This window comes from Daldinia caldariorum, assembly GCF_022478825.1.
Source record: "Daldinia caldariorum strain CBS 122874 unplaced genomic scaffold F4812scaffold_15, whole genome shotgun sequence".
Taxonomy (NCBI): Eukaryota; Fungi; Ascomycota; class Sordariomycetes; order Xylariales; family Hypoxylaceae; genus Daldinia; species Daldinia caldariorum.
In genome coordinates this window covers 118,023-144,552 of record NW_025953051.1, presented here as the reverse complement: position 1 = coordinate 144,552, position 26,530 = coordinate 118,023, and the positions used below count along the sequence as shown (strand labels likewise).

The 26,530-nt window shown below is 30.1% G+C and overlaps 5 protein-coding genes across 5 annotated transcripts; 2 read left to right on the top strand and 3 right to left on the bottom strand.

Moving 5' to 3' along the window:
• Positions 1–37: 37 nt before the first annotated feature.
• Positions 38–1,284, top strand: F4812DRAFT_461610 (NAD(P)-binding protein; the record flags this gene model as incomplete). Its single annotated transcript, XM_047937899.1, has 5 exons — positions 38–513; positions 571–682; positions 742–832; positions 910–994; positions 1,056–1,284. The coding sequence occupies 5 exons, from the start codon at positions 38–40 to the stop codon at positions 1,282–1,284; spliced, it is 993 nt and encodes a 330-aa protein (XP_047787617.1).
• A 384-nt stretch (positions 1,285–1,668) lies between these two features.
• Positions 1,669–3,763, bottom strand: F4812DRAFT_117087 (subtilisin-like protein). Its single transcript, XM_047929419.1, has 3 exons — positions 2,965–3,763; positions 2,391–2,877; positions 1,669–2,326 (listed from the first exon to the last, which is right to left on the bottom strand). Exons 1-3 carry the CDS (start codon positions 3,619–3,621, stop codon positions 2,157–2,159), a joined length of 1,314 nt encoding a protein of 437 aa, XP_047787616.1. The 5' UTR covers positions 3,622–3,763; the 3' UTR covers positions 1,669–2,156.
• Positions 3,764–7,359: 3,596 nt separating this feature from the next.
• On the top strand, positions 7,360–9,496 carry F4812DRAFT_117023 (uncharacterized protein). The gene is made up of 2 exons (XM_047929418.1): positions 7,360–9,128; positions 9,187–9,496. Exons 1-2 carry the CDS (start codon positions 7,553–7,555, stop codon positions 9,444–9,446), a joined length of 1,836 nt encoding a protein of 611 aa, XP_047787615.1. The 5' UTR covers positions 7,360–7,552; the 3' UTR covers positions 9,447–9,496.
• Positions 9,497–9,947: 451 nt separating this feature from the next.
• F4812DRAFT_438219 (glycosyltransferase family 50 protein) lies at positions 9,948–12,120 on the bottom strand. Its single transcript, XM_047934969.1, has 2 exons — positions 10,803–12,120; positions 9,948–10,632 (listed from the first exon to the last, which is right to left on the bottom strand). Exons 1-2 carry the CDS (start codon positions 11,805–11,807, stop codon positions 10,360–10,362), a joined length of 1,278 nt encoding a protein of 425 aa, XP_047787614.1. The 5' UTR covers positions 11,808–12,120; the 3' UTR covers positions 9,948–10,359.
• A 12,716-nt stretch (positions 12,121–24,836) lies between these two features.
• On the bottom strand, positions 24,837–26,288 carry F4812DRAFT_438217 (GPR1/FUN34/yaaH family-domain-containing protein). Its single transcript, XM_047934968.1, has 3 exons — positions 25,689–26,288; positions 25,218–25,607; positions 24,837–25,161 (listed from the first exon to the last, which is right to left on the bottom strand). Exons 1-3 carry the CDS (start codon positions 26,060–26,062, stop codon positions 25,068–25,070), a joined length of 858 nt encoding a protein of 285 aa, XP_047787613.1. The 5' UTR covers positions 26,063–26,288; the 3' UTR covers positions 24,837–25,067.
• Positions 26,289–26,530: the final 242 nt, after the last annotated feature.

Here is a 26,530-nt window from a genome sequence, read left to right as displayed (position 1 = left end):
GATCCATCCTATGACCTGGAGCTCCAACTTGTTTACCATGTCGCGAAACGTATGCATTACTGGTGCGGAGGGCCAAACTGGCCACCTAATTGCCAACTTACTGCTTCAACAAGACAAATATCCGGACATCGATAGGGTTGATTCGGTGGTGGCTTTAACGCTTCACCCCAGACACCATCATGTGAAGGAACTACAGTCGCTCGGCGCCAAAATTGTTCATCATATTCCCGGACGAGAGAAAGTCGTGGCGAATGCTCTCAAGGAGACAGGCTGCGACACTATCTGCCTGGTGCCACCGGCCCATAAGGATAAGCATGATATATGCGTAGAACTAGTCCAAGCCGCCAAGAAGGCCGGTATACAAAACGTGCTGCTCATCAGCTCTGCAGGCGCCGACTACGCAGATCATAAGCGCCAGCCCCGTCTGAGGGAGTTCATCGAGCTCGAGAGTCTAGTCCTGTCTACTAAGGGGGATCCGTCGGCTCCGCTTGGGCACTCCCCTTGTGTGATCAGGTAAGTATGTGCATGTGTGTTTATAGCGGTAGATTGCTGCTCTAACGTGATGGACAGGGCTGGCTTCTATGCCGAGAATATACTGCTCTATGCACCGCAAGCACAGTCCGAAGGCAGCCTTCCGCTGCCCATTGGAAAGGAACATAAGTTTGCCCCGGTGGCTCTCGGCGTATGAGTCCCAAACGTTGCGAATAGACGCATGTTTTGCTTTGCTTATCAATATTATAGGATATTGCCCAAGTCGCCGCCCACGTTTTATCCGGCAAAGGCCCACACGGGTTCGACGACAAGCATCGCGGGCAGATGATGATCGTTACTGGTAAATTATGTCCCAGATGACCCCGTCGTTAGATGAATCAGGATTTGAAGAACTGAGTGTGTTGTTCAATAACTTAGGTCCTCAGCTATGCGCCGGAGAAGAACTTGCCACAGCGGCAAGTACAGCCCTCGACAGTCCAATGCAGTTTGAAGATATTTCACCGTAAGCTCCCTACATTCAAACTGTACATGGAGAACTCAACTAAACGCACCAAACACCGAAGGGCGGAAGCGAAGAAAGTCCTTAAGGCACAAGCGTCCGAGGTCGATGAGTCGGAGAAGGAGTATTTACTCGAGTACTACAGCCTCGTGCGTGAGGGTAAGACGAACTACATCGCGACCACGGCGTTCCACGACGTCACCGGGAACCACCCTACTCAGCCTACGGACTTTTTCAAGATGTATTCGGATGATTTTCGTCCAAAGAAGAAGGCTAAGCAGAACCATTCATGATTTTCCGCGTATAAGGGTTATAGGGGGTATTGGTTAGTCCAAGACGGTGGCTAGAAGTTTGCCAAGATATGTTTCGTCTTCAATCGGTCTCAGGCCCTTAGAAGCTTTGGCGTTTCTAAGGGCTTGGCTTCAATCTTCTGTCTCACATCCGCCCCGGCGTATTTGCATATTGCGTAAGCCCTTCGAAGGGGGTCGCTTGGGACCGCCCCGATACATACACGCCTAGTTCCGCCGCTGTCTTACGACTCGTAAATAATTTGAGCTCGTAAGATAGACTAAGTGAAGTGGATAAGGTTCCTTGTTAGATTCGAAAAGGGGGAATGACTAGGTGGATAACATTAGGTAGTAATACATATTTTCATACTTTATAACAACCAAAAAAAGAAATCATCGTAACCAAAATAATTATATGATATGTATCGATGGGGTTTAATTAGATATATACTGAATATCTACCGGCTCAAGTATACACAGTATCAGTGTACCAAATGACACACCACTGGAACTGTTGGCTCGGCTTTCTATCGTGAGAATGGTCACATCCACATCCGCAGAGCTTTTTCTTCTTATCGTCTTCTCTATTACGCATGGTCGCTCATCTATTCCAAGTATAACACCTTGTTGCGCTATCCACGTATATATATATCCTTCTCCCAAATGAGAAATAAAAATGTATAAAATAAGGCCCAACGTTCGCCTCTTGTCGAAAATCGCTATATGTAGTATTGAATTCATGCTTCGCTAGATGCTGATCACAATATGCGCTGGAATGAGGTACGTGTAGAAAGCGATAGGATGAGGTCCCTCCAACTTGAAATCGAAACTCTCCGTAAATAATCAGACAGACGTAAGCGACATCATGTGCTGCTGGATTATAGGTTGCCGTTATTGGCGATGACACGCGTAGTGCCCCTGACGTTCCGTCGGACACTTGCACCAGTAGCACTACCCAGCTGCTTGATGCGGTCCGAGACAGCGGTAGGGTCAGTAATACCCTCAAGAGACATAAGGTAGGCCGCAAGACCAGTAATGTGAGGAGAAGCTGCAGTCCTGTTAGCTAACTATTCATCCCACAGCATCAGCCATAGAAAGAATTAGGAACATACCCATGGAAGTACCGCTAAGAACCTCGGTGGCATCGTTGCTAGAAATACCGACACTCTCGACGTCGACACCAGGAGCATATACATCGACGAAGCTACCGAAGTTGCTGAAGCTGGCACGTCGGTCGTTGGTCTGGTCAATGGCACCGACAGTGATGGCATTGGGGCTGCTTGCGGGGGAGACATTGGCGGCGTCCTGGGCTTCGTTTCCTGCGGCGACAACCGGAACGACACCGTTGGAAAAGAGGCGCTCAATGGCGTCGTTAACAGCCTGAGAGGCGGGCCCACCAAGAGACATGTTCATGACCGACTTTCCCTTCTTAGCATCTGAAGCAACAAAGTTGAGACCGTCAATCACATCAGCGTTGGTACCGCCTCCTTTGGCATCCAAGACCTTAACACCAACCAACTGCACGTTCTTCGCAACTCCGAACGTGGCACCGCCGACGGTACCAGCAACGTGGGAACCGTGTCCATTCAGATCAGTGGCCTATTATTCGGTTAGCTTGGCTCCCCCCCTGGGATAATAAGGCCAAACTGATGACAATTCAGCAGGCAGACAAGATATTATATATACCTCTTCTTCCTCAACGGCATTGAACCCCATAACAGCTCGTCCCTGGAAATCTTCGTGTGTTGTCATAATACCAGTGTCAACAATGTACGCAGTGATTCCCTCGCCAGCTGAGTCGTCAAACACGTAGCCCTGACCGCCAGTTTGGGCGTGGCTAAGGCGGACCAGGCCGTTAGGTGCGTTGGCCTGGTTTACGAGACCGGAAGCCTTAACATATGTATTGGCCTCGATGTACTTAACCATGGACGTGTTGTTTATCTCGCTCAGCATGAGATCATCTGAGTCCAGCGACATAGCACGCCAACCCGACATGGCGAATGTACGGACTCTTGTGGAGAGGAGCTGGCCGAGAAGCCCACGCTTGTTCAGGTTGCGCTTCTTGACGGCCACCTTGATGGACTGTTGGTGCTGGTCGATTTCATCGTCGGTATAGTTCTTGTGGTAGACGACAATGTACGAGTTAGGCACTATATCTGTCGCATGCGGGTTATTGACAAAGGCTGCAACGGCACTGGCTATAGTACCAGCTACTGATTCAACAGAGCTTGATGGAGGGTCAATGGGACCGGAAGGCCGCCATAAGTTCAAAGGGCTTGCGACTGCTCCTAACGGGGCGAGGGCGAGGAGAGCGGTAAAAACGGTAGCGATGCTTGGAGCCATTTTATCGATTCGGGTATGAAGTTGTGAGTATGACTCTTTGGATTTTCTCTTTTATTTCACCTCTTTTTGTACCAGACAAATCGAGAATGATCCAATACTGTTTGTTGATATCGCTAGTGAGAGGACTCGAAGCCCAAGGGCTTACTTAGTTGGTATGTACTGTTAAAATGAGAGGCTACAATCGAATCACCGATTCGGAAGTAATTTTTGAGAAAAAATAATGATAATAATATGTTCAAGTGAAGGATGAGGAACAAAAAGAGGTAGAGAAGGTTGAAGGTAAGTCTAAGTATCTAAGTAGAGAGAAACGAAGACTAATAATAAAAAAATGGTACCTTCACGATCCACTCTGACCCAGAGAAAAATGAGAAGAGAAGAAGAAAAAAAAGACGTGGGAGGGTTATTGAGAGACGACAAGCAAACTCGGGAAGGGAAATAGGCAAGGGAAATGAGAGGGCATTGTCTTTTTAATAAAAGATTGTCAGCCGGTCGCATATAAAATAACTAAATAAGGCATCTAAGTAGGCATTTGCATATAGGAATCGTACAATGGGAATGGATAATACACTACGATTGGTAACCCCATAAAGCACGCCCCGTCGAGATCAACCCCTTAAGCATGGACCATAGACCATGGGCTTTGAAAGCATGGGGCAAGTAACCTTGTTAATCGGTAATGAGTACTTGGAAAAGATTCGAGAGGCTCGTTTTTACACGTAAGGAATCTACCCATTAGCAACGCAAACCCAGTCTACACAAGGCTAGGCGAGAATCATCATAGGCGCCAAGTAACGGCCAAGTGCCGCCAAGTCAAACATGAGCCCCTAGGGGCACCGGCGTTGATCCTCAAGTGGCAGGGGTTTGGGGGCGCCTCCAGCATACATCTCTGCATGCTTGTCGGTTCGTCAATCCCAAACGAGGCCTTGCGACAGGCCAACTGGGAAAGTAACAGGGTCGATGCGATCGTGGTGCAGCATAGAAAACAATAACAAACCGCCATATTGACCACCATATTGGGCCGAATCCGTCTTTCTTGCACCTCTTTTAACCTCTTTTACATCCAAGACCAACGGGTTGTAAAAGGAAAAAGGAAATTGTTTAGCCTAACGCGTTGCCCACTCCCCACATCCGTGGTATCCAGTCAGAGCCGAGTCGATAAAATTGACAAGTCTCGTACGATTTTGATCTGTAATGTGAATATGTATGAAAGGACAGTGAGTGATGTCCCTACTAATGTCCCTATTGATGTCCATATGCTTCAGTTAAGGAGTACCAACTCGGATGATCCTTTAGGATCACGAGAGCATCGGTAAGTGCCCGGGGGGCGAAAGCCCACGTATTATAAGAGATAATCCGACTACTCTTCAGCCGCGCGTATGAATCCAACCGTGGCGACGGTGGGTAACTACTATGTATATGAATGAGGCCCGCCTGTAGGATGCGATCGTCGGTAGAACTGCACAATAACAGATTAGGTCGGATGTATCCAAAGTCGTCATTGATACCTCCGAACCCTACATAGTAGCTACTGCAAACAGATGATCTTGAAGTTTGCGACTACTTCCTCGCGACTGACTAGTGCTATTTCGGAGGAATTGACAGATTTGGCAACGAGATGAATTATATGGCTTCTAAGCATTACCGTGAGGTAGATACCAAGACGTCTAGGCCGTCTAGGTTGTCTAGGTTGCCTAGGTCGTCTAGGATGCAATCGGAAGATCAAAGCGGCTCTAATTGTGGGTGAAGAGACAGATGTATGTAATTACTTTGAAATTCGAAAAGCCCCCCAAAAATCGAAAGAAAGTCGAGCCCTTGATACCTAGGTACCTAACATTATGATACATTATGTACTTTGTACTCGACTGCCCAATAGAGCCGGGACCCACAAAGCAGAAACAGGTATTGAAAAACTATTAGGGATTGCCGCGTTAAGCTGTTTGAAGTAATAGCGGATTCTCACATCTGAAAGACGTTTCAGCAATCTTACTCGCATGCCACTTACACTCATTAGAGGTACCTGAGGTACGTTTAACACGTGATATATGTAGGTATTTATGTTATCACAAACCAGCAAATGCACTAATCTATCTTCTTGTACGTTATGAAGCCGTTATGCAGCTAATAAGTCCCCAGCAACGATATAAGCGCAGCTGCCACATGTCACATCTCGGACTGTCACGACTCATCGAAAACTCTCGACAGCTTAAAGAGAAACCAGCCATGCAAGTAATCCCGATCAAATAGGATCCACTCCTAGGCATGAACGGGTCTCGGCCTTAGCCATCGAATGAAGATCTACTATGTACTGCAAGCTAGCTAGTCCACTGAAAGCTTAACAACAGACGCCAACGGGCACCAACAGGACTAAAAGCGCATATGTAGTTCGTACACGTTGCTAATGCCACAAGGCGGCTGTGCTATTCCAGCAAACCCACAAGCCAATGCCCTGCGAAGCTAGTTGACTGTTGCATGAAGCATGAAGATATATATATATATATTGAGCATGCGCACGCACGTTGTACCGACATACATTTTACATAGTTACATAATTACGTACCTTGGGTAAATATAAGTTTATGAGATAAGGAAATTCGGAAAGTCCATGTTAAAGATATGTTGAAACTGTTTCGCGGTATATTATATACGGAATAAAAGGGTAAAATTTAAGTAATAAAATTAAGCATTAAAGAACAAAAAATACGAGACCTATATATATATATTATTTTGTTCGAGAGAGACGTACATGCTTGTATTGTTATTATCGTTATTATTTAATTTTACGGTCGGGTCTTTAGAAAAGACCAAAAAAAAGTATGCGTTGTCATAAGGATGATGACTACAGACAGCCCGAGACTTTTAGGGTTGATAACAGCACGTTATCTGGTAATTACCTGGTAATCATGCATTATATTGTACAATACAATACCTAGCTTAGGTACCTATCTAGGTACCTAGACCTAGTAGATTGGTATCAATGCAGGCGCTACCTAACCTCCAACTTGTACCAGTTACTCGGAGCAGTTGTCCCCCCATCCATCCATCTTTCGACTTTTCATATCAACTGTTTGTACCTACATACATAATTTATAGTTCGATATACCTACGCCGCTACGTCTCGCAGGTACCTAGGTACCCAAAAGACTTTGACGGCACGAAATGTAAAAGTCACCTCCCCGGCAAATCTGTCCACGTCCCCTTTGCATCATCGGAAAATAGACGACGATAACTGTTATGACTTGTTGCCATACCCGATTTCTCTCTCACTCTTACACAAAATCGAAAAATCCCAGCTCACGAGCCTTACGAGTCGAACCTGATTACAACGTACCGATCGATATCGACCATTATCAATCACCTTGACCATCCATAATCGCCATAATCACCATACTCACCATACAGCATTTACCACTTCGTTGCACGTGTTCATTCGCCTTTTTTTTTTGGCTTCCGCTACCGCTCGATTCAAACCCTAGCCCTGTTGACCTTTCGCCCAAATATTCCATCAACTCGATTGTTACGTTTTTCGTCCAGAAGTCAGGCCGCATCACCTCGGGAGGGATCGTCGTCCCTTTGTAACAACCTCTTACTATTAGCCGGTCTACCGTCTGTCCGGCTAGGGAGATCTGTCAGCACCGAAATTGGCTGTTTCAATACTCTCTCTTTCCCCCTTTGTTCAGTCGACTACTTTTGTGGCCATCTCGAATCGTCAGTTACACCACCGATATTCTTTCGCTGAATTGCGCTTGGACACGAACTCCGCTTGCCACACCGAAACATACCCGAGTCCCGAGCTAGGCCTTGAGGTAGGCCATTTGGTAGTCCCCTTGGTAGTCCTCTTGGTAGTCCTCTTGGTAGTCGACGGGATTATTGAAAACACCTGTCATGTACAAGCATACCTCATAGTTCCCTGGAATCTCTTCGGTAGTCAAAAATGATCATGGTTGGCACCAGGGACTCTGCCAATTTTCACAATGGAGACACCATTCCTGTTGCTGCGTTTGAGGCTCACTCTCAAAGTCTTCATCTCCCAAGAGAATCGTACGTACAAAGAGACATATCCAACGACCGGGACGAAGATGAAGATGAAGGCACAGCAACGGTTGAATTGGCTGCTATCATGACAACTACATCAACGCCTGTCACACCTGGGCCTGCAAGTCCACCTCTCGAGCCTCCCAAGTCCACTGATTTTGTACCTCCGACGCGCCCCAGTAGTACTCCGTTCCCCAATGCTCAGCAGGGCCAAACTGATATCCGCTGCCTAACCTGCCAGCCATACTGCCATCGGATTCGGGGCAGTATGGCCACGAGCCCAGTTTCCACTCCCGTCGTGGCGGAACAGAATCCTATATTAACCCTCGCCCAGTTACCAGCCGAGATCCACGAATGTATTCTTGACCACATATTTGGATACCGGGTTTCTACCACATCACCAAGTTCCCTCAACATTCCCAGTATGAATGCTCGAAGCTGGAGTACCGCGTTGCGACATTCGAGGAGGAAGGAATTATCTAATCTAGCTTTCGTCTGCCCCTTGTGGAGAGATCTCATTCAACAACGCCTCTACCGACATATCAAACTAAAAGCCACAGTTCACTGCAGCAATGATGTTATGGCCTTTTTCGTACGCCACCCTCACCTTCGAACGTATGTGAAGCATATCGAGATATGGTTTCCGGTATTTCAACCCAAATTCCACGCCACGACTCCAGGGGATACGTCTCTTGCGCTACCGACAGTTTCCCCCGAGGGAATCGCAAGCGCAACCTACGCATTGCCAACTGACAACTCTACACTCGAAGAAGTTTTCTATCTCGTGAGCATATTGTTTCCTGAGGCGCGGGTAATGACACTCGAGGGGGGAGAAAGGAAAAAGGCACCGCGGGTGAAGTTCAACTTGGTCGGACCGCCAGGACTTGCCAGGGATTTGCCTGAAATTCCATCAGTTCGAACGCTCATTGTGAAAGGCCAGTGGAACATTATTCGGCAGCCGAAGGATTGGGAAATTATCTCCCGCGCGTTACCGAACTTGGAGGAATGGCATGGCACCTATGCCAAGCCCAAATCCAAGAGTTACCTTAGCATGGCGAGCACACTCGAGTGCCTCGATGCCAAAATCACCAGTCTTAATCTCTGCCTTGAGTGTGACTACAGGAGGGAAATGTCAATCCCCCCTTACTATATGAAAGTTTGCGAGCAGCTCCACTGGTGTGAGAAAATGGCGAAAGCCGCAAGTAACCTGGAGCACTTCTCCTACACGGGACGTGTCTGTTCCGGGTTCTTCGACGTGCTTTCGAGATATTCAAATCCGCGCACTACCCGGCTTAAGACCATCGATGTTACCGTTAAGAATTGTTGCCGGCAAAATGCTCAATGGAATGAGTCAGGCTCGGGCATCACTGACATGCATTTCATTGCCGCTTTTGAGCAACTCGTGCTAGGCGGGATTCGAGCCTTGGAACGTCTGAAATCTGTAGAACTACTGCGGATCCGATATGTTGATCTCGGTAAGTATCCAAGTCCCATCTTTACCGCCCAATTTCCATACTGACCTGCCCCTTCTAGATTCTCCTGTCCCGCCTCTGAACCCCTATTTCATGATTAGAGATGGCTGGTGCTCGGGGGTGTGGAGCGAGGAGATCGTAACAGAGATCAACTGCGTGCGTCCTGATATTCGCTTCGAGGATATGGTGGACAGCTTCGGGGAGGTAGGCTATAATAAGGAAGGTCGGTTGGTTATCAACCCAGACTTTCCAAAGTCACGGGTGCTCTCCCTTAAATTAGCCAACTATGCCATGCTCTCTGGTGGCATCTCAATCGTGTGAATCTTGATGTTACAATGTCGTCTCACGGTTAGATGATCGCGGCGTGTACTACGATACCCTGCTCCATATATGAGTATAGGTGGAACGGTTGTTAATCACTTAGGTGGCTCGTACATATGTGGTGCTTATATAGAGATCATACGTAGCAAGACCATGCAATACGTACAATATTGATGTCAATATCCTACGTAGGTAGTGCTGAGGGAAGGGAATGCGTAAATGGATGCTTCTCCGGTAGGTTGGTTTCCAGGGATAGGGGATAAACAGGACTAAGCTCTCAGGAAGTGAATAATACCCATTGTAGTGGCTTTTTGGTCAAGCGGTGCAAAACTCTCTCCTCGACTATTTCCCCAGAGGGGCGTATCGTGTGGATAAGTTTAATGACAATTGAATTAGTAAATGCGACCCAGAAGCCCTAGGTGGTGTGTGTACTGTAGTTCTGGGGCATTTATACGAGATGAGGTCACTTGTGGCCGAATCGAAGACGCCGAAAACCTCAAATGATACATCCACCAGAAATATACCATATATTGCGTAAATAAATGAAAGGTGCCTAAGGTAACCTGACCATTGAGACGAGAGAATAGCATAAGCGAGCATAGCAATAACTATGGTTTTTTCATACATCCTTCCTCTCCCTCCCTGAGTCAAAGGCGCCGGTCCATTGACAGACTAGCCTCTCATTCTCCTTTTTGTACGTATGGACTAGATCAGTCAAGTAGTAGCAGCTCTCTTCTTGCGAAGTGTCATTAAATATAACGGTTATATGATATTATATCTTCCATGCCAAATCAACCAAGTGAATTACCGGCTCCGATTCCATTTCCCTTCCTACTTAGTAAAACAAGACTTGTACAATAAGTTACAGGTATACGCGCATCTTCATCTTCCGCGCTGTCAACCATCCCTATATTTAGCTGGTCTTTGCATGTTCTGGACTATAATCCAGGTCGCCGATGATAATTCCCAAAACCCAGCAGTTTACCAAGAAGAAGGCCAAAGATGACGTCAAAAGTCCAGGAACAAATGTACTCATGCCGAGAAATTCAAGTTTATAAGCTTGCTGTAACCATAGACCCTGAGTTGCAACCCAGAGACCAAGTGCTGATAGGCCAAGACGCGGGTTGCGGAAAAACGAAGAGTTGGGTAGATATAAGGGTAAAAAAACCATATACCAGAGGAAGTACTGTTTAGAGGGTATTAGCTATGCACACACACGCATATGTATATATATATATATATATATATCATTTGGTGGATCTACGACTGCACGATTAAATAATCCACTGGGGATATCCACAGCAGGAAGCGAACTTTTGGTATAGAACAACGAAAGATCTAAGAGATGAACCGTACCTGGCTTGTGCAGACCTTGTTAAATGTGACAAAGGCAAAAGTCTGCGCCAACATGGTAGTTGGTAGGTCCTTCTTCGCGCCAACCATAGGAATAAAAACCGTTGACAAGACCAGCTGTGGTAAAAACGCTACCGATTCAACCTTGACCAGGGTAGAGCTTGGGTGAGCCGAGGTAAGGTAAAGTATAATGTTGTATGGACTGAAGTTGTGGCGGTGATCGATGCGGGTGACGTGATGGAGGAAGGTATGTGTGAGAAATGGCATCCCATAGAGCGCGTACATGACAAGATTCAAGCTTATAAACGTGGTTAGGCTAACAATTGCAAGCCAGACGCGGTCGGGCGTGATAAAGGCTATAACCTGGCCAGGTTTCCCTGCCTGTGTCTGGAAATCCGGTTTCCTGCCCATTCGTTGTGCATCCATCCACCACATGATAGCCGGCGCATAGATGAAGGGATAAATCTTGAAGTGGACACCAAGACCCAGTAGTACGCCTGCAAACCCAACTCTCTTCTCCAATACGGCCCACAACAGGGCCATAACCAGCACTCCTAACAAACCCTCTGAGCTACCCCTTGTGCTGATAGTAGCCACCATGGGGTTTAGCAGCCAGATGCTTGCATACCTGCACGCGCGATCTTCAGACATGCGCAACGCCGGACCCTGCAGTATACGGATGATCAAGTATCCTGCTAGTAGATCGGCCGCTGCGAAAAGCACCTTTCCGAACGAGAACCAAAAGGTACCAGGCCATGTGGTGGGATACAAAAGCCAGGCTAATAAAGGCGTGTAACGATAGGTCTCGCGAGTATATGGCGACTTGGATGCAGACGCGAAGGTGAAGCGTGCGGCATCGGTGAACACCAGATAGTCTATGTCGGTGTACTTAAGTGGCGAGTTGGCATCTTGCCATAGGCCATATAGCGACATGGTGATACGGAGTATAGTGGCTGCTGCGAAGAGAGGAGGAGGGCGCGAGATGAGAGCGCCGACTTGCGAGGCCATCTTCTCAAGTAGGAGTTCTATAGATTACCTCTCTTCAAGTGCAAGATTCTCCCCCCCTGGTATGTCAGTCTATTTGAACGTAGATCAACTGTGATCCGGAAGTTGGGTAAGTGTCCAGCACTTATAAATGCAAACGAGTCGTTCAACTCTCGCTCTCGGTGATTGTTCCCTAATACAAGCGCTAATCATTCATCAGGCCTAAACATGACATGCACCATAGAAGGAAATTGTGAAGGTTGAGGGTCGAAAGGGGGTACTTAATAGCTTCCAGTTGTAAGTAAGAGTCGGCATATCTTCGGTAAAAAAAACAATAAGGGCACGAGATGTGGTCGGCTGCCCACCTTGCTTTTATGTAGCTTAGTACGGTTAACCCTTGCAAAAGTTTTGTCCATAAGGCTAATAGCACGTGCGCACGACAGTTGTCACGCTAAATATTAGATTTATTTACCTTATAATATTATATTATTTATTAATAAAATTTAAATTTAAATTTAATTTTATTATTATTAAAAATAAATATAATTATTATTACCCGTATTTTTAATATTATAAATACTTTTTTAAATACTTAATTATTTTTTAAATTATTTATTATTTATTAATTAAAAAATATTTATTTTTAATAAGTTTTTATTTTTTTATTTATTATTATTAAACATTAAAAATTAAAATTAAATTTATATAATATAAATTATAAGTTAATAATTTATATAAATATTTAAAATAATATATTATTTAATTAATTTATAATATATTATAATAAAAAAAAATTAAATTAAACTTTATATTTCATGTTTTTTAAAAAAATTAATTTTTTAATATTAAATGCATTATAAAATTATATAATGTTTTTTAATACATTACGTAATTATATTAATAGCCGTTAATAATATAAATTTATAATATTATTATATAAAAAATTAATTTTTTTAAAAAAATATTATTATTAAATATATTATTAAACTAAATATATAAATATTTTTTATTTAAATTTTATATATTAAAATTAATTAAATTATAAGTTTTATTAAATAATAGTGGGTATATTGTTTTTTTTTCCAGTATTAACAATAAAGCACTTTATTAAAAATAAAGTGCTTACATGTTAATGTTACACAACTATTAGTAATAATTTTATAGACTTTATAAATGAAATTATAATACCCCTTTACTTTCCTAATAAATTAATAGGCTTTTATTAGTACTTAATAATAAATAATTTCTACCATTTATATTTTATTTTAAAACTTAAGGTTATTAAAGTTTATGCTTGCGTTATAAAAAATAACTTTAAAAAAGTTAAAGTAAATATTAATTTAATATTCTTTTAGCATTTTTTATATTTTTTTAATAAAAATACGTCTTATAAATTATGTTATTTAAAAACTTATAACCGTATTAATCACGTATAAAACTAATTTTTTATTTAAATATATAATATTAATAGTTATTTTATAATTAAATTTTATAATTAAATCTTTTAAAGTAAATTTAAATTATTAAAAAGTTTTACCTTTAATTTAATAATTTTATTAATAACTTATTATTAAATTAAATATTATTTATTTTAAATTATTTGTTCGGATATTTTTAATAAATATTAAATATTAACCCTTTTTAATTATAAATATACGAGCAGCTTTTATATCTAATATAATCCCTTAAAAATATTCTTTATATATTAATTTAAAATAAAACTAATATTAAATTTAATATTATTTAAGTAAGGAAAAATGGTAATTTAATAATAAAATATTTAATTAAATAAATAAATAGCGGTAATATATAAGTTATTATTTTTATTAAAATTTAATATTAAATTAATTACTTTACTTTTTTTATATTCGAATTTTAAATCCAAATCCTTAAATCCTTTATAATTTATTAAAAATATTATATAATTTTTTAAAAGAACTTTATTTAATCTTCCATTTTTTTTAAACTTTTTTTTTAATTATTTAATAAATTAATTATTATATATTTAATATTAGCGCTTTTAAATTTTAATAAATTATTTTATATTATATTTATTACCTTTATTATTATAATAATACTTTTAATTAATATAATAAATATTATTATTATTATTATTATTATTATTATTATTATTATTATTTATTATAAATTTTATTATTTTTTTTATTATTTTATAAGTTTTAATAAATGTATAAAATTTACTTATTAAATTTTTAAACTGTATTAATAGTTTAAAAAAATTATATTATAATTATAATATAATTTAATAAGTTTAATATATCATCGTAATAAATTATTACTCCTTTTTAAAATCCGGACTTAATATTTTTTAGTATAATAAAAGTTTATTAAAGAAAATTTAAAATACTTTTTATTTTAATATTAAAAAAAGTAATAAAAGTTTAATTATAATAATATTAAACTTTATTTTATTTAATATTAAAATATTATTTTATAATTAAATATATGTTTATAAAATATTAAATTAACGTATATTATAAAGAAAATAAATAATTGCTTTTTTTATAAATATAATAAAAAATATTATATAAAATTAAATTTATTATATTTTAATTATATAATAAATATTTAAAAAAACGGAATTTATTTTTAAATATATTATATAATTTTCTTATATAATTGTTCTTATTATTTTAAGCTTTTTTAAAATAGCTAATAATAATTAATAAATATATTTTATTAAAAATTTATATTAAAAAAAATTATAATAATTATTATTTTATTAATTATTTATTTATATAAATAATAAAACCATTTAAAAAGAAAAAGCAAAGTTTTTAATAAGCTAACTTTTTTTTAATATTTTATAAAACCGCCGGTATTATATATAAACCACTTAATAACAGTTTAAAAGGTTTAAGGATATTTCCCGGGACCAGCGGGTTAAGCTGTGCTTTTTATATTAAGTCATTTTTATATATAAAATTATATCTTTAATTATACCCTTATTAAACTATATACATTAAATTATTAAAATAAATATTATTAAGCGTAATTTAAAAAAGTATAATAATTTTTTAAAAAAGGAAAGGGAGGGGAAAAAAGGTAATTAATATTTAAAAATTTAATTAATTATTTTATTAAAAGGGAAAAAAAAGTATAAAAAGGGCTAAGCATTTAATAAAAAAGGTAAATCACCAGTTTTTATAATTAAACAATTAGCAAAATATAAAATATTAATAATAAGTTATTAAAGGTAAAAAAAGGTTACGTTATTACTTATAAAGTTAATAATATATATTACAAATAAAATAAAAACTATTTAATTAAAGTAATAAATTATATTAAATATTATTTTATATATATTAACGTTTAAAAGTTATAAACCATTAATTACTATTATAACGTAATATAAATGTGTGTAAATACTTATATATTTAAATAAATAAAACTTTATTTAATATTATATATTAATATTTTCCACTTTAACGTATTAAATTATTTTCATTTAATTATTTTTAATTTGTCCGAATTTCACATTAATAATTTGCGTAATAATATAAAGTTAATAAATATTTCCGCGTAATTAATATTATATTGCTTTATATAAATGCTTTATTATATTAACGTAATTTAAAACATTAATTATAATAATTTTAATATATTTAAAAAGTTTATTATTATAAATTTTCGAAATTAGTTTTAATATTTATTTATTATTTCCTTAAATATTTAAACATATAATACGTTTATATTAATAATTTTTAAATTTACTAATATTAATAATGTTTAAATTACTTTTTACTTAAAAATAATCGTTTAAAAATTAATTAATTTTTATTTTATAATTATATAATTAAAATACTAAATAAAAATTATTCGATTAAAAATATATTTTATTAAAATTTACAATTTATTTATATTTTTTATTTTAATTAAGTGTTACGAATTAACATTTATTAAAAATATATTAGTTTAAGTAATAAGAACGGGGTCTTAAATAACAACGGGTAAACCTCGGTTATAACCATTAATCTCATATGATTTAATTAATTTAATTAATTTGACCAAATTAACTAAATCACTTAAATTAATTACATTATAATACCTTTAAAAGGAATAAAAAAGATAATTAAAATTATAAAAATTAATATATATTTAATTATTTATTTATATTTCTTTAATTATTAATTTAAATCTTATATTTAATTTATATAAAAAGAAAGATTTTAAGCTTTTTTAACAAACATTTGCAATATTATATTAATATTTAACCTATATTATTATTATTTATTTAAAATTAAAATCTTAATTATTATATTTTAATAGATTTAAATATAAATTCGTTATATTTTAATAGCTTTTTAATTAATATTATTACTGGTTAAATATGGTATAAGTACCAGTTTTAATAATAATATTCCTTTATTTATACAAACCACTTATAACTTATTTATCTTAAAATATTCCTTAAATAAATCCTTTAAAACCTAACTTTTAATAAAAATTAATTAAATAAAAAGTCGTTACAAACTTAATATACCATCTTTTAATTATATCTTAAGATTAATTAATAATATAGTTCTAACAGAAATTAAGTCCTAAGTAAGATTATTTAGGTTTAAGAAAAAGGTAAAAGAAATTACTAAAATTATTAATAAAAGGAAAAAAAAAAGCAATTAAAAATAAAAATAAAAATAAGGGAAATAATAAGAATAATTATAAAAATAATTTAAAAAATTTAAAGGTAAATATAAAGATAATATATAATATATATAAAGAACTTAAAAATAAATTAACTAACTTATATAAAGAATTAATTAAAAGTAAATAAGTAAAAGAAAATAATAATAATAAGCTTAACCCATATTTTATATAACAAAATTTAACAGTCCCTTTACTATCCGATAAAAGATTTAAATCCTTTCCGCTATTTAAGTACAATAGCATTATTAATATTAAGGATTAGCTTAACGCAGCTAAACTTTACTTAACCTTCTTTTAAATTAACTTTATTAAAAATAAATATAAGGTTTTAACAATTTATTAACACCTTAAAAAAGATACTTTTATATAGTTTTAACTTATTTTAAATAATTATTTAAATAAAACCTAAAAAGAGATAAAAAAATTTAAATATATTTTTAATAAATACGTAAATTTTAAAAATAAAATATAATTAATATTTAAAAACCTACTTAAAAAAGAAAATACTTATAAGGTTATTTAAAACCTTAAATAAATTAAAAAAACCTTAAAATACGCCATTAAATTTAAGCGTTTAGTAATAGTAACTTGGCTCCTTAAAAATGCTTAATTTAATTATTTTTATAAAAGATTAATAATATAAATAAAAAATAAAATCTTAAAAAAAAAACTTAAATATATTAATAAATATATTAAACGAACCATTATCTATGATAAAAGATCATATAAAAAGTTCTAAAAAAAAGAATTAAAAAGATTATTTATACTTATATTAAAAAAGAACTTAAAAAGATAAGCCTTAACGCCGTTAAAATAAAAAAACTTAAAAAAAATATAACCAAAATTAAATATTATAATTATAATAAAATAGACCATATATTTAAGAATTATAAAGCGCCTTAAAAATAACCTAAAATACCCGAAAAACAATTAAAACTTAAAATAGTAAAAGCAATATCATTAAAAGCATTTAATATTTAATTTGCTTAAAACATTAAAAATTATATTACCTTATAATATTGTTATTAATAACCTAATTTTATAAAATATAATTAATAAAACTGCTCACAATATCTTAATAAAAAAAACAAAAGCCTTAGTTTATAATATAATAACGTTTATTATTTACTAATATCGAACGCAAATAAAATATAAACAAAAATTACCCGTAAAATATACTTAATTACATTAAAATTTACTATAATTATCTTTAAGATAAATAACTACTAAAAAAAATTATAAAAAAAATTTTAAATAAAGAATTTTAAGTATTATTAACATAAATATATTATAAAAAAAAACTTAAATAAAGAATAATCTTTTAAAAAATAAATCTATTAAATTTAAGAATTAATAAAAAAATAAAATATTATAATATTTTAAACCGTTAACAAATAGTTATTTTACGAACCTAACAATATATAAATACAAATAATAAATAAAAAAAGATATAGCTTTAAATTATTTAATCCCAATTTAAAATACCTTAAAAAAAGTAATACAATTTATATTTAAAAAAGGATTATTAAAAAAGAGAAATAAAAAAATTAAAAATTTTATATATTTTTAATAAATAACTAAATAATGTTAATCCTTTTAATCCTTAACTTAATTTAATTATAAAAATTAAAAATATAGTAATTCTTACTTATTAAGGAAATATATAAGTAGGAAATTGTAAATATAAGATTAAAATTTATAATAACTACTATTAACAATTATTTCTAAGAATAAGGAAAAAATGTACTAACAATTAAAGCTAACTTAAGGGCAGTAAATACTAATATCCTAAGGATAATGTATTTTTTGCGGGAAATTATTAACGAACAATTATTAGATTAAAAAGGATGGATTTTTATCTTTAAAACCAAAACACCTAATCTTAAGCCAAAAATATATATATATATATAATTTTCAATAAAACCCATAATATAAATAATATAATAAAATATTTTAAATTTTTTACATTAATAACTATTATTATATATATAATTTAATTAAAAAAAATATAAGCTTTTAACTTAAATTAATAAAAGAATATTTACTTATATATAAATATAAAGATATTAATAAAATCAAAATTAAATTTAAACTAATTTCCTTAGGAAATATTTGAATAAATAATGTAATTATTAATATTATATTCTTTATTAATAATAAACCTAAAGAATGCACTTATTAAAAAAGAATATAGGAAAATTGCAATTAATATTAATATTAAGTATATATAATCCATAAATTTATAACCTTAAAAAATATATGGAAAAATATAAAAATATAAAAGTACTTAATGAAACTTTATTAAATTTTATTAAAAAATAATAAGATTAATTTAAGGATAAAAATTTAAAAAAAGAAAATACCTTAAGGAATTTTAACGCAGTTTAAGCAATTAATAATCATTTATATATAATTATTAAATAAAAAAATTAAAGTTTCTAAACCTTAATTAACTATAAATATTTAATAAACATTATATAATTTAATATAATTAATAAATATTAAATTAATTATTAAAAAAAAGAATTATTATATTAAAAATTAGTAATTAATAAACAATTAATTAAATATAATAAAAAATGGATTAAGTAAAAAATTATGAATTTTTTTATCCGGATTTAATAAAAAGAATAGTTAATTTCTTTTAATATCTAATATAATATAATTTTAAGAAAACTTTAATTAAAAATTAATAATTCGAAAATAAATTAGCAGAGAAATACGATTAAGTAACTATCTTTAAAATTAAGTACGAAAAGTTACAAATTTAAGCATTAGAAAAAGGCTAACTTAAATAAACCTAATACAGCAGTAAATAAGTACGTGTTTATAGCCTTTGAAAAAGCTTATAAAATAATACTTTTATATATATTATAATTTATAAAATTAATTAAAGAAATAAAATAATAAAAAGTAATTAAAGGAAAAATTAAGGTAATATATAATAAATTAGTTAATATATTCAAAAAATATTAAAAGAAATACCTAAAATTATTTACCGAAAAACCGAATATAAATATAAAAGTTTTAAATTATAAACTTTATAACCACAAAATAAATCTAAAAGAAGGATAATTATTTAAATTAAATAAAGTATATTTATTAAATATAAACGAATAAAAAACATTAATTAAAATCATTAAACGAAAATTTGAGAAAAAATATATACAGAAATTAAATTTATTAATAAGAAGTCTATTTTTTTTAATATTTAAGAAAAATAAAGATAAAATATTAAAATTTAATAAAAATAAAAATATTATATATAAAAATGTATATAATTATTAATATCTCAATTTTATCATTAAGTAAAACGGTTATCCTTTACTTAATATTAATAATTTAATAGAAATAATAAAAAACATAAAATAGTTTATAATATTAGACTTTAAAAAAGCTTTTTACTTAATTTAAATAGTTAAAGAAAAGAAATGGAAAATAGTAATATAAACCTTTTTTAATCATTATAAATATTTGATCATACTATTTAGACTTATAAATGCGTTAATAATATTTTAAGGAATAATTGAAATTATATTATAGAAATTTTTTAGAAAAACGGTTTTTATTTATTTAAATAATATATTAATTTTTTCCGAAAATCTTAACTAATATAAAAAATATATGGATAAAATATTAAAAGCTTTACATAAAGCTAACTTATTAATAAACTTAAAGAAAAATAAATTTTATATATAAAAAATTAATTACTTAAAATATATTATCACATTTAGATAAATTAAAATATAAGATTTAAAAATTATAATAATATAAAATTAATTAACATTAAATAATATTATTATTATATAATAATTTTACAATTTTACTAATTATAATAAATAATTAATAAAAAGCTTTAGTAAAATTATAGATTTTATTATAGTTACCATATAAAGAAAGAAAAGAGCTTGTTAATAAACGTTAAAAACAAATTAAATTTTTTAAAAAAAAATATAGAAAATTATTATTAATAATTTAATAATAAGATTACTAAGGCCAAATTAATTAAAATAAATTTAACATAATCATAAATATAATATTAAAACAATTTAAAGATAATAGGATATAGCACTTAATGGTTTATTTATTAAAGACCTTTAAAGGAATTTAAATAAAATATTAAACTTATAATAAAGAATTATTTATTATTATTATAATATTTGAAAAATGGAAATATTAACTTAATGAAATTAAAAAACTAATTATAATACTTTTAAATTATAATAATTTTTAAATATTAATAATTATTTAAAAACTTTAACTTAAAATCTAAAAATAAATAAAGTACTTTAACAATTTTAACTTTAAAATAGTTTATATCGTAAGAAAAGCTAATATATAAGTAAATATGTTTAATAAACTTAATGGTATTAACATAAAAAATATAATAAAGGAAAAAGTAATATTTATATTAAACAAATAAAAAGCACTTATTTTATTAACATTATATTTTATAAAAAAAGATAATATATAAATAATATACATTAAAATAGCTATATTTATTAAAGAATTACTTATAAAAACCAAAACCGAAAAAGGCATAATTACTTATTTAAAAAAGGTATATGTACTTAAGGCTTTATAATATAAGTTCGTTAAAAAATACCATAAATACCTATTATACGAACATTAAGGAATCTTTTAAATTATGTAATAAATCATTAAGGATTATAACTTCCTTAGCTTATCCAAGGTAGTTAAAAAAGTAATTAATAATTGTAATATGTATAATAAAATAAAGGCAGCTAAATATAAGTTATACGGACTTATATAACTCATAGAAATTTTAGATAAAGTTTGGAAAATTATTGTATAAAATTTTATTATTAAATTACCATTATTAAAAGAACTTGTAATTAATATATTATATAATAACATATAAGTAGTAATTAATAAGTTAATTAAATATAGATATTTTATATTATATAAAAAGTTTAATATAATAGAAAACTTAATATATACTTTTTTTTAAATATATAATTAATAAATACGGATTATTAAAATAAATTATTTTAAATAAAGATAAACTATTTACATTAAAATTCTAAATTAGTTTAATAGAAAAAATAAGCGTTAAACAGAAGTTATTTACAATATATTATTCCTAAATAAATAAATAAATAAAGTAATTAAATTAAATATTAAAATAATATTTTTACATATATATTAATAAAATATAAAATAATTGGGTAAAGTTATTATTATAAGTAAAAATTGTATATAATAATTTTATAAACGAAAATATAAAAATATTTTTATTTAAAATAAATATTAAATACGATTTTATTATAATAAAATTAATTAATATAAAAGAAGCACTTATATTTAAAGTAAAAGCTATAACGGAATAAGTTATTATTATATAAAAGTACTTAATAAATAAGCTTAAGTTTTTATAAAAAAGAATAAAAAGGTATAACGATTAATATAAGATTAAAAAACTAATTTTCAAAAAGGGAGATAAAGTTTATTTATTATAACGAAACATTAAAATTAAAAGACTAAATGAAAAGTTGGATTATAAGAAACTTAAGCTTTTTAAAATTAAAAAAGTTATTTTAAAAATTAATTATAAATTATTATTATTATTAAAAATGAAATTATATTTAATTTTTTATATTTTATTATTAAAATTAACCTTAAAAAATACATCGATATAAACCATCTTAAATATTGAAACCGATTAAAAATATAAGGTTAAGAAAATTTTAAATTTAAAATTATTTAAAAATTAAATTAAATTAAATATTTAATAAAATAAAAAAATTACTTATTAAAAAAATATATATATAAGAATTAATTAAATACCTTAAAAACGTTTAAGAACTTATTAAGGGATTTTATTAAGAAAATCTTAATCGCTTATAAATAAAAATGGATTTAAATTTAAGTTAAAATTATCTTAAAAGGTAGCTTTATTAGGGTTACCTTTAAAAAAGTTAAAGGGGTTAAATGGATTAATATAATTAAAGGTATTTTAAGTTGCACCTTCTTTTTTACGCTTTAAATAATTTAACTCTTTTTTATATTAAAAAATATAAAAAGTCTTATCCTTAACAATATTCTTTTAATACCTTAAATAATATAAAAAAATAATATCTTTTTTTAATATTTCCGAAACTCTTTATTTAACTTAATTAACTTATTTTTAACTTTATTACGTTTTTCTTTTAAATAAAAAAACTTAAAAATAAAATAACTAATATAATTTATTCGTCGGACATAATAATTATAAAATAAAAGATTAACCATAAAGAAATATAATATTTCCTTAAAATAATTACAATTCGAATAAAATATTTTGGAAAAACTAAAAGTTTTAATATAAACAGCATAAACTTTAAAAACCTAACATTAATTTAAACAATAAGCCTTAATAAACAACTTAAAAACACATCCTAATATTATTAAATTAAATTAATTTAATAAAATAAGAAAATAAAATAAGGGAATTTATTAAATTAAAAATCTTTAAAGGTAAAAAATATAAAAAAAGGAAAATAATATTACGAACCAATATTTACTAAAAACATATTAATTTAAGCAATAAAAATAAAATCTTAAATAACAATAAGTAAACTTTAATTATGGCCATTAATTTAATTAATTTAACTAAATTAATTAAATTAATTACATTATAATACCCTTAAAAAATAAAAAAGATAATTAAAATTATAAAAGTTAATATATATTTAATCATTTATTTATATTTTCTTAATTATTAATTTAAATTTTATATTTAACCTATATAAGAAAAAAAACTTTAAGCTTTTTTAACGAATATTTATAACGTTATATTAACATTTAACCCGTATTATTACTATTTACTTAAAATTAAGACCCTAGTTATTCCACTTTAACAAACTTAAGTGTAAGTTCGTTACATTAAGTTTTTTAATTAAAGTATTATAAAATAAGAAAATTAAATAAAAAATAAAAAATTAATTAATAATAATAATAATAATAAATTTAAATTATAATAAATAATAAAATAAATTAATAATCCGTTATAAATAATAAATATATTTATTAAATAAAAAAATATATTAATATTATATATATTATTATAATAATAATTTTTTTAATTTCATTAATTTATATTATTAAATTTTTAATAATATTAATTAATATTAATAAATATATACGTAATATAAAAATAAATAATAATAAAAGTAATTAATAATAAAGTAAAATTAATATATTATTAATATTTAAAGAAAAAAAGTAAATTAAAAAAGGACGAAAGAAAACTTATTTTTATATAATTTAAAGTATATAAATACTTTTTTTTATTAAGTACGTACTATCACGAGGTACGTACCCATGTTATAAAACCATTAAATATTAAATTAATCTTTTATATATTTTTTATAAAAAGTATTATTTTTATAAATATGATTTTTTAATTAAATTTTATTATTAAAAGTTTTTATTTTAATTTAATATATTTTTAAATTATAATTTATATTTTTACAAATATTATAACGTTAAAACATTTAATAATATTTATTTAAAAAATCACTTTTAATTATTATTTAATTATTTTTAATATTATTTTTTTTTATAATTACTTATTTTTAATTTTACGGTGTTTAAAATATACGTAATTTATTTTTTTAAAATTATTAATTTATTTTTAATAAAATAACTTTATGTAATAAATAATACGTAATTTTTATAATTTTATTTAAAATAAATTAAATACTTAAAAGTTTAATAATAATATATAATTAATTTTAATTATATAAAATTTTAAAATTATTTTATTATTATTTAAAAAATATAATTTAATTATTTTAAAGTTTATACATATATTTTTTTTTATAAATAAAGCTTAAAATATTTTATAAAACGTTAAGAAAAAGTTTTTTTTATAATATATATAAGGTTATAATATATTAACTTTTTAATAAATAATAAATACATGTATTTTAAAAATGCGAAAACAATTATATTTAATAATTTAAATTTATATAAAAAATAAGTAAATATATAAAAATATATAATATTATTATTATAATAATATTTTTAAAATTTAAAATTTTTATTTTATTGTTAAAATTAATATTAATTAAAAAATAATTTAATAATTTAATAAAATTAAATAAAAAAAACTTTAAAATATTAAATTTAAATGTAATAATAAAAATTTTAATTATAAATGTATAAATTACGTAATAATATATAATAAACTTATATTTAATTATTTATTAATTTATTTATTTTTATTTTTATTTTTTTAATAACATTATTAATTTATTAATAAAAATAAAAACTTATTTTAAATTTAATATTATATTATATTTAATTAATTTTATTTAATTAACCTTTTAAAATAATTTTTTTTTAAAAAAATATATGCAAGTATAAAAAATAAAAAATAAATGTAAAAAATATAATATATATTAATAAACTTTAATTAAATATAAAAAGATCTAATAAATTTTCTTTTTTAATTAATAATATTTAATTTTACTCACAATTCTTTATACCATATATCTTATAATCACATTATAAACCCTTTTAAATCTTAACTATTAACACTATATGCATAACGCATTTTACACAAACCAATGGAATATCATTCAAAACTGTTATTGAGCTTTTCGTCTTGGATTAAACCGTCTCACGTTCGTTCTTAATGGCGCGCGCCTGGCGTCCCTTTTCGGACCAAGGGAAATGAAAAACGGGGATAATAAAGAAGGAGTTGCTGCAACAAGATTAGTCGTACTTTTACATCGGAGTATGGTATAATGGGACACGTACCTTGAGTCGGCAATACCGGCGAATGCGTTGTACCAGGCAAGGAATGCGGCCAACAGACCGAATCCACCACCCGCCTGTGTCAACTTTTTACCCGCACCGAGCGCGCCGTTGGACTTTGCGAATTCTGAGCAGGCTAACATAAGGAACGCGAGGTCGAGGGTAAAGAATAGGAGGAAGAACATGACAGTAGAACGCAGGGTACACAAGAGCAAGATGAAGGTGAATATGAACCATCCCGTCAAGAAAAACCCAAGTACCGATGCTTCCTCGGCCTCTGTGTACTTGTCGAAAGTCTGAAAGCCCGGGGTGAGGGCGATAGCGTAGGAAATCCAGAAGCCACCGAACGACGATAGGGCCGTGGCACCAAAAGTGTTGCCTATAGCCATCTCCCTTTATAATAAATTAGCAGGCGACGTCGTAGAATAGCGAGACATGGAGCTTCCCATGCCATCGCAATATAGTATTACTTACCACATGCCAGCCAGCAGTTGTACGAGACCGCCATATCCATATGCGAGCGTCAAAGCGATGTTCGGGGCGGCAACATCGCGCGCGTTGACGTTGACAAGTGACAGAACAAACGTCGTTAAGGCGAAAGCACAGAGACCGAGAGGCGCAGGGTTGGCGAACTTGCGGTGTTCGATAGGCTTGTATAAACCTGGTTGGAACTCACCACCGAAGGCAGGGAGTCTAGCATCAGGACCGGAATGGGCGTGGAAGAGCGGATTGCCGCCATAGTCGTAACGCTGGGTAGTAGATGCGCCATTGACATTTGAGCCGGTGGTGGCGGCGCTTCCGATCTCCTTCTCGGCTGTAGGAGCCTGGTGTAATTCGGTAGAGGCCATGGTGACGAGAATTGATGGACCGTGATAATGTGGAGTCTACGTGATAGAATTCCAGATTCACTATCCGCAACTAGAGAGGAATAGACAAGAGAAGCAAAGAAAAAGAAAAGAAAAAGCAAAAAGGGACTTTAATATCAATTAGGGAAAGGGAGAATCCCAGTTTAAATAAAAAGCGTGTAAAAGGGATCCAAGCAGTCTGGCAGTGGGGGATGGTCTGGGGTGATGGGGAGGGATACGGAGAAAATGATACCTTAGCGTCTTAGGGGGGGGGTTCTTAAACCGTATATATACCGCTTATGTACGATTTAAAAAATTAAACTGCTTTATATTAAACGTGTTAAAAAATAATTATTTAATTAAAGTAAATTATTTATATAATAAAATATATTAATTATATTAAATTATATATATAATTTTAAAAAAATATATATTTTTTATAAGTTTATAACGTTAAGCGAAAAAGCTGTA

Excerpts from the sequence above, each read along its gene's own strand:
- F4812DRAFT_438217 (XM_047934968.1), bottom strand. The coding sequence starts at position 26,062 with ATGGCCTCTACCGAATTACACCAGGCTCCTACAGCCGAGAAGGAGATC. Across the intron at positions 25,608-25,688 it reads CAACTGCTGGCTGGCATGTG|GGAGATGGCTATAGGCAACA; the intron begins GTAAGTAATACT and ends TTTATTATAAAG. Across the intron at positions 25,162-25,217 it reads GCCGGTATTGCCGACTCAAG|CAACTCCTTCTTTATTATCC; the intron begins GTACGTGTCCCA and ends ATCTTGTTGCAG.
- F4812DRAFT_117087 (XM_047929419.1), bottom strand. The coding sequence starts at position 3,621 with ATGGCTCCAAGCATCGCTACCGTTTTTACCGCTCTCCTCGCCCTCGCC. Across the intron at positions 2,878-2,964 it reads ATGCCGTTGAGGAAGAAGAG|GCCACTGATCTGAATGGACA; the intron begins GTATATATAATA and ends ACCGAATAATAG. Across the intron at positions 2,327-2,390 it reads TCTTAGCGGTACTTCCATGG|CTTCTCCTCACATTACTGGT; the intron begins GTATGTTCCTAA and ends ACAGGACTGCAG.
- F4812DRAFT_117023 (XM_047929418.1), top strand. The coding sequence starts at position 7,553 with ATGATCATGGTTGGCACCAGGGACTCTGCCAATTTTCACAATGGAGAC. Across the intron at positions 9,129-9,186 it reads GATCCGATATGTTGATCTCG|ATTCTCCTGTCCCGCCTCTG; the intron begins GTAAGTATCCAA and ends TGCCCCTTCTAG.
- F4812DRAFT_438219 (XM_047934969.1), bottom strand. The coding sequence starts at position 11,807 with ATGGCCTCGCAAGTCGGCGCTCTCATCTCGCGCCCTCCTCCTCTCTTC. Across the intron at positions 10,633-10,802 it reads ACAAGGTCTGCACAAGCCAG|TACTTCCTCTGGTATATGGT; the intron begins GTACGGTTCATC and ends CCCTCTAAACAG.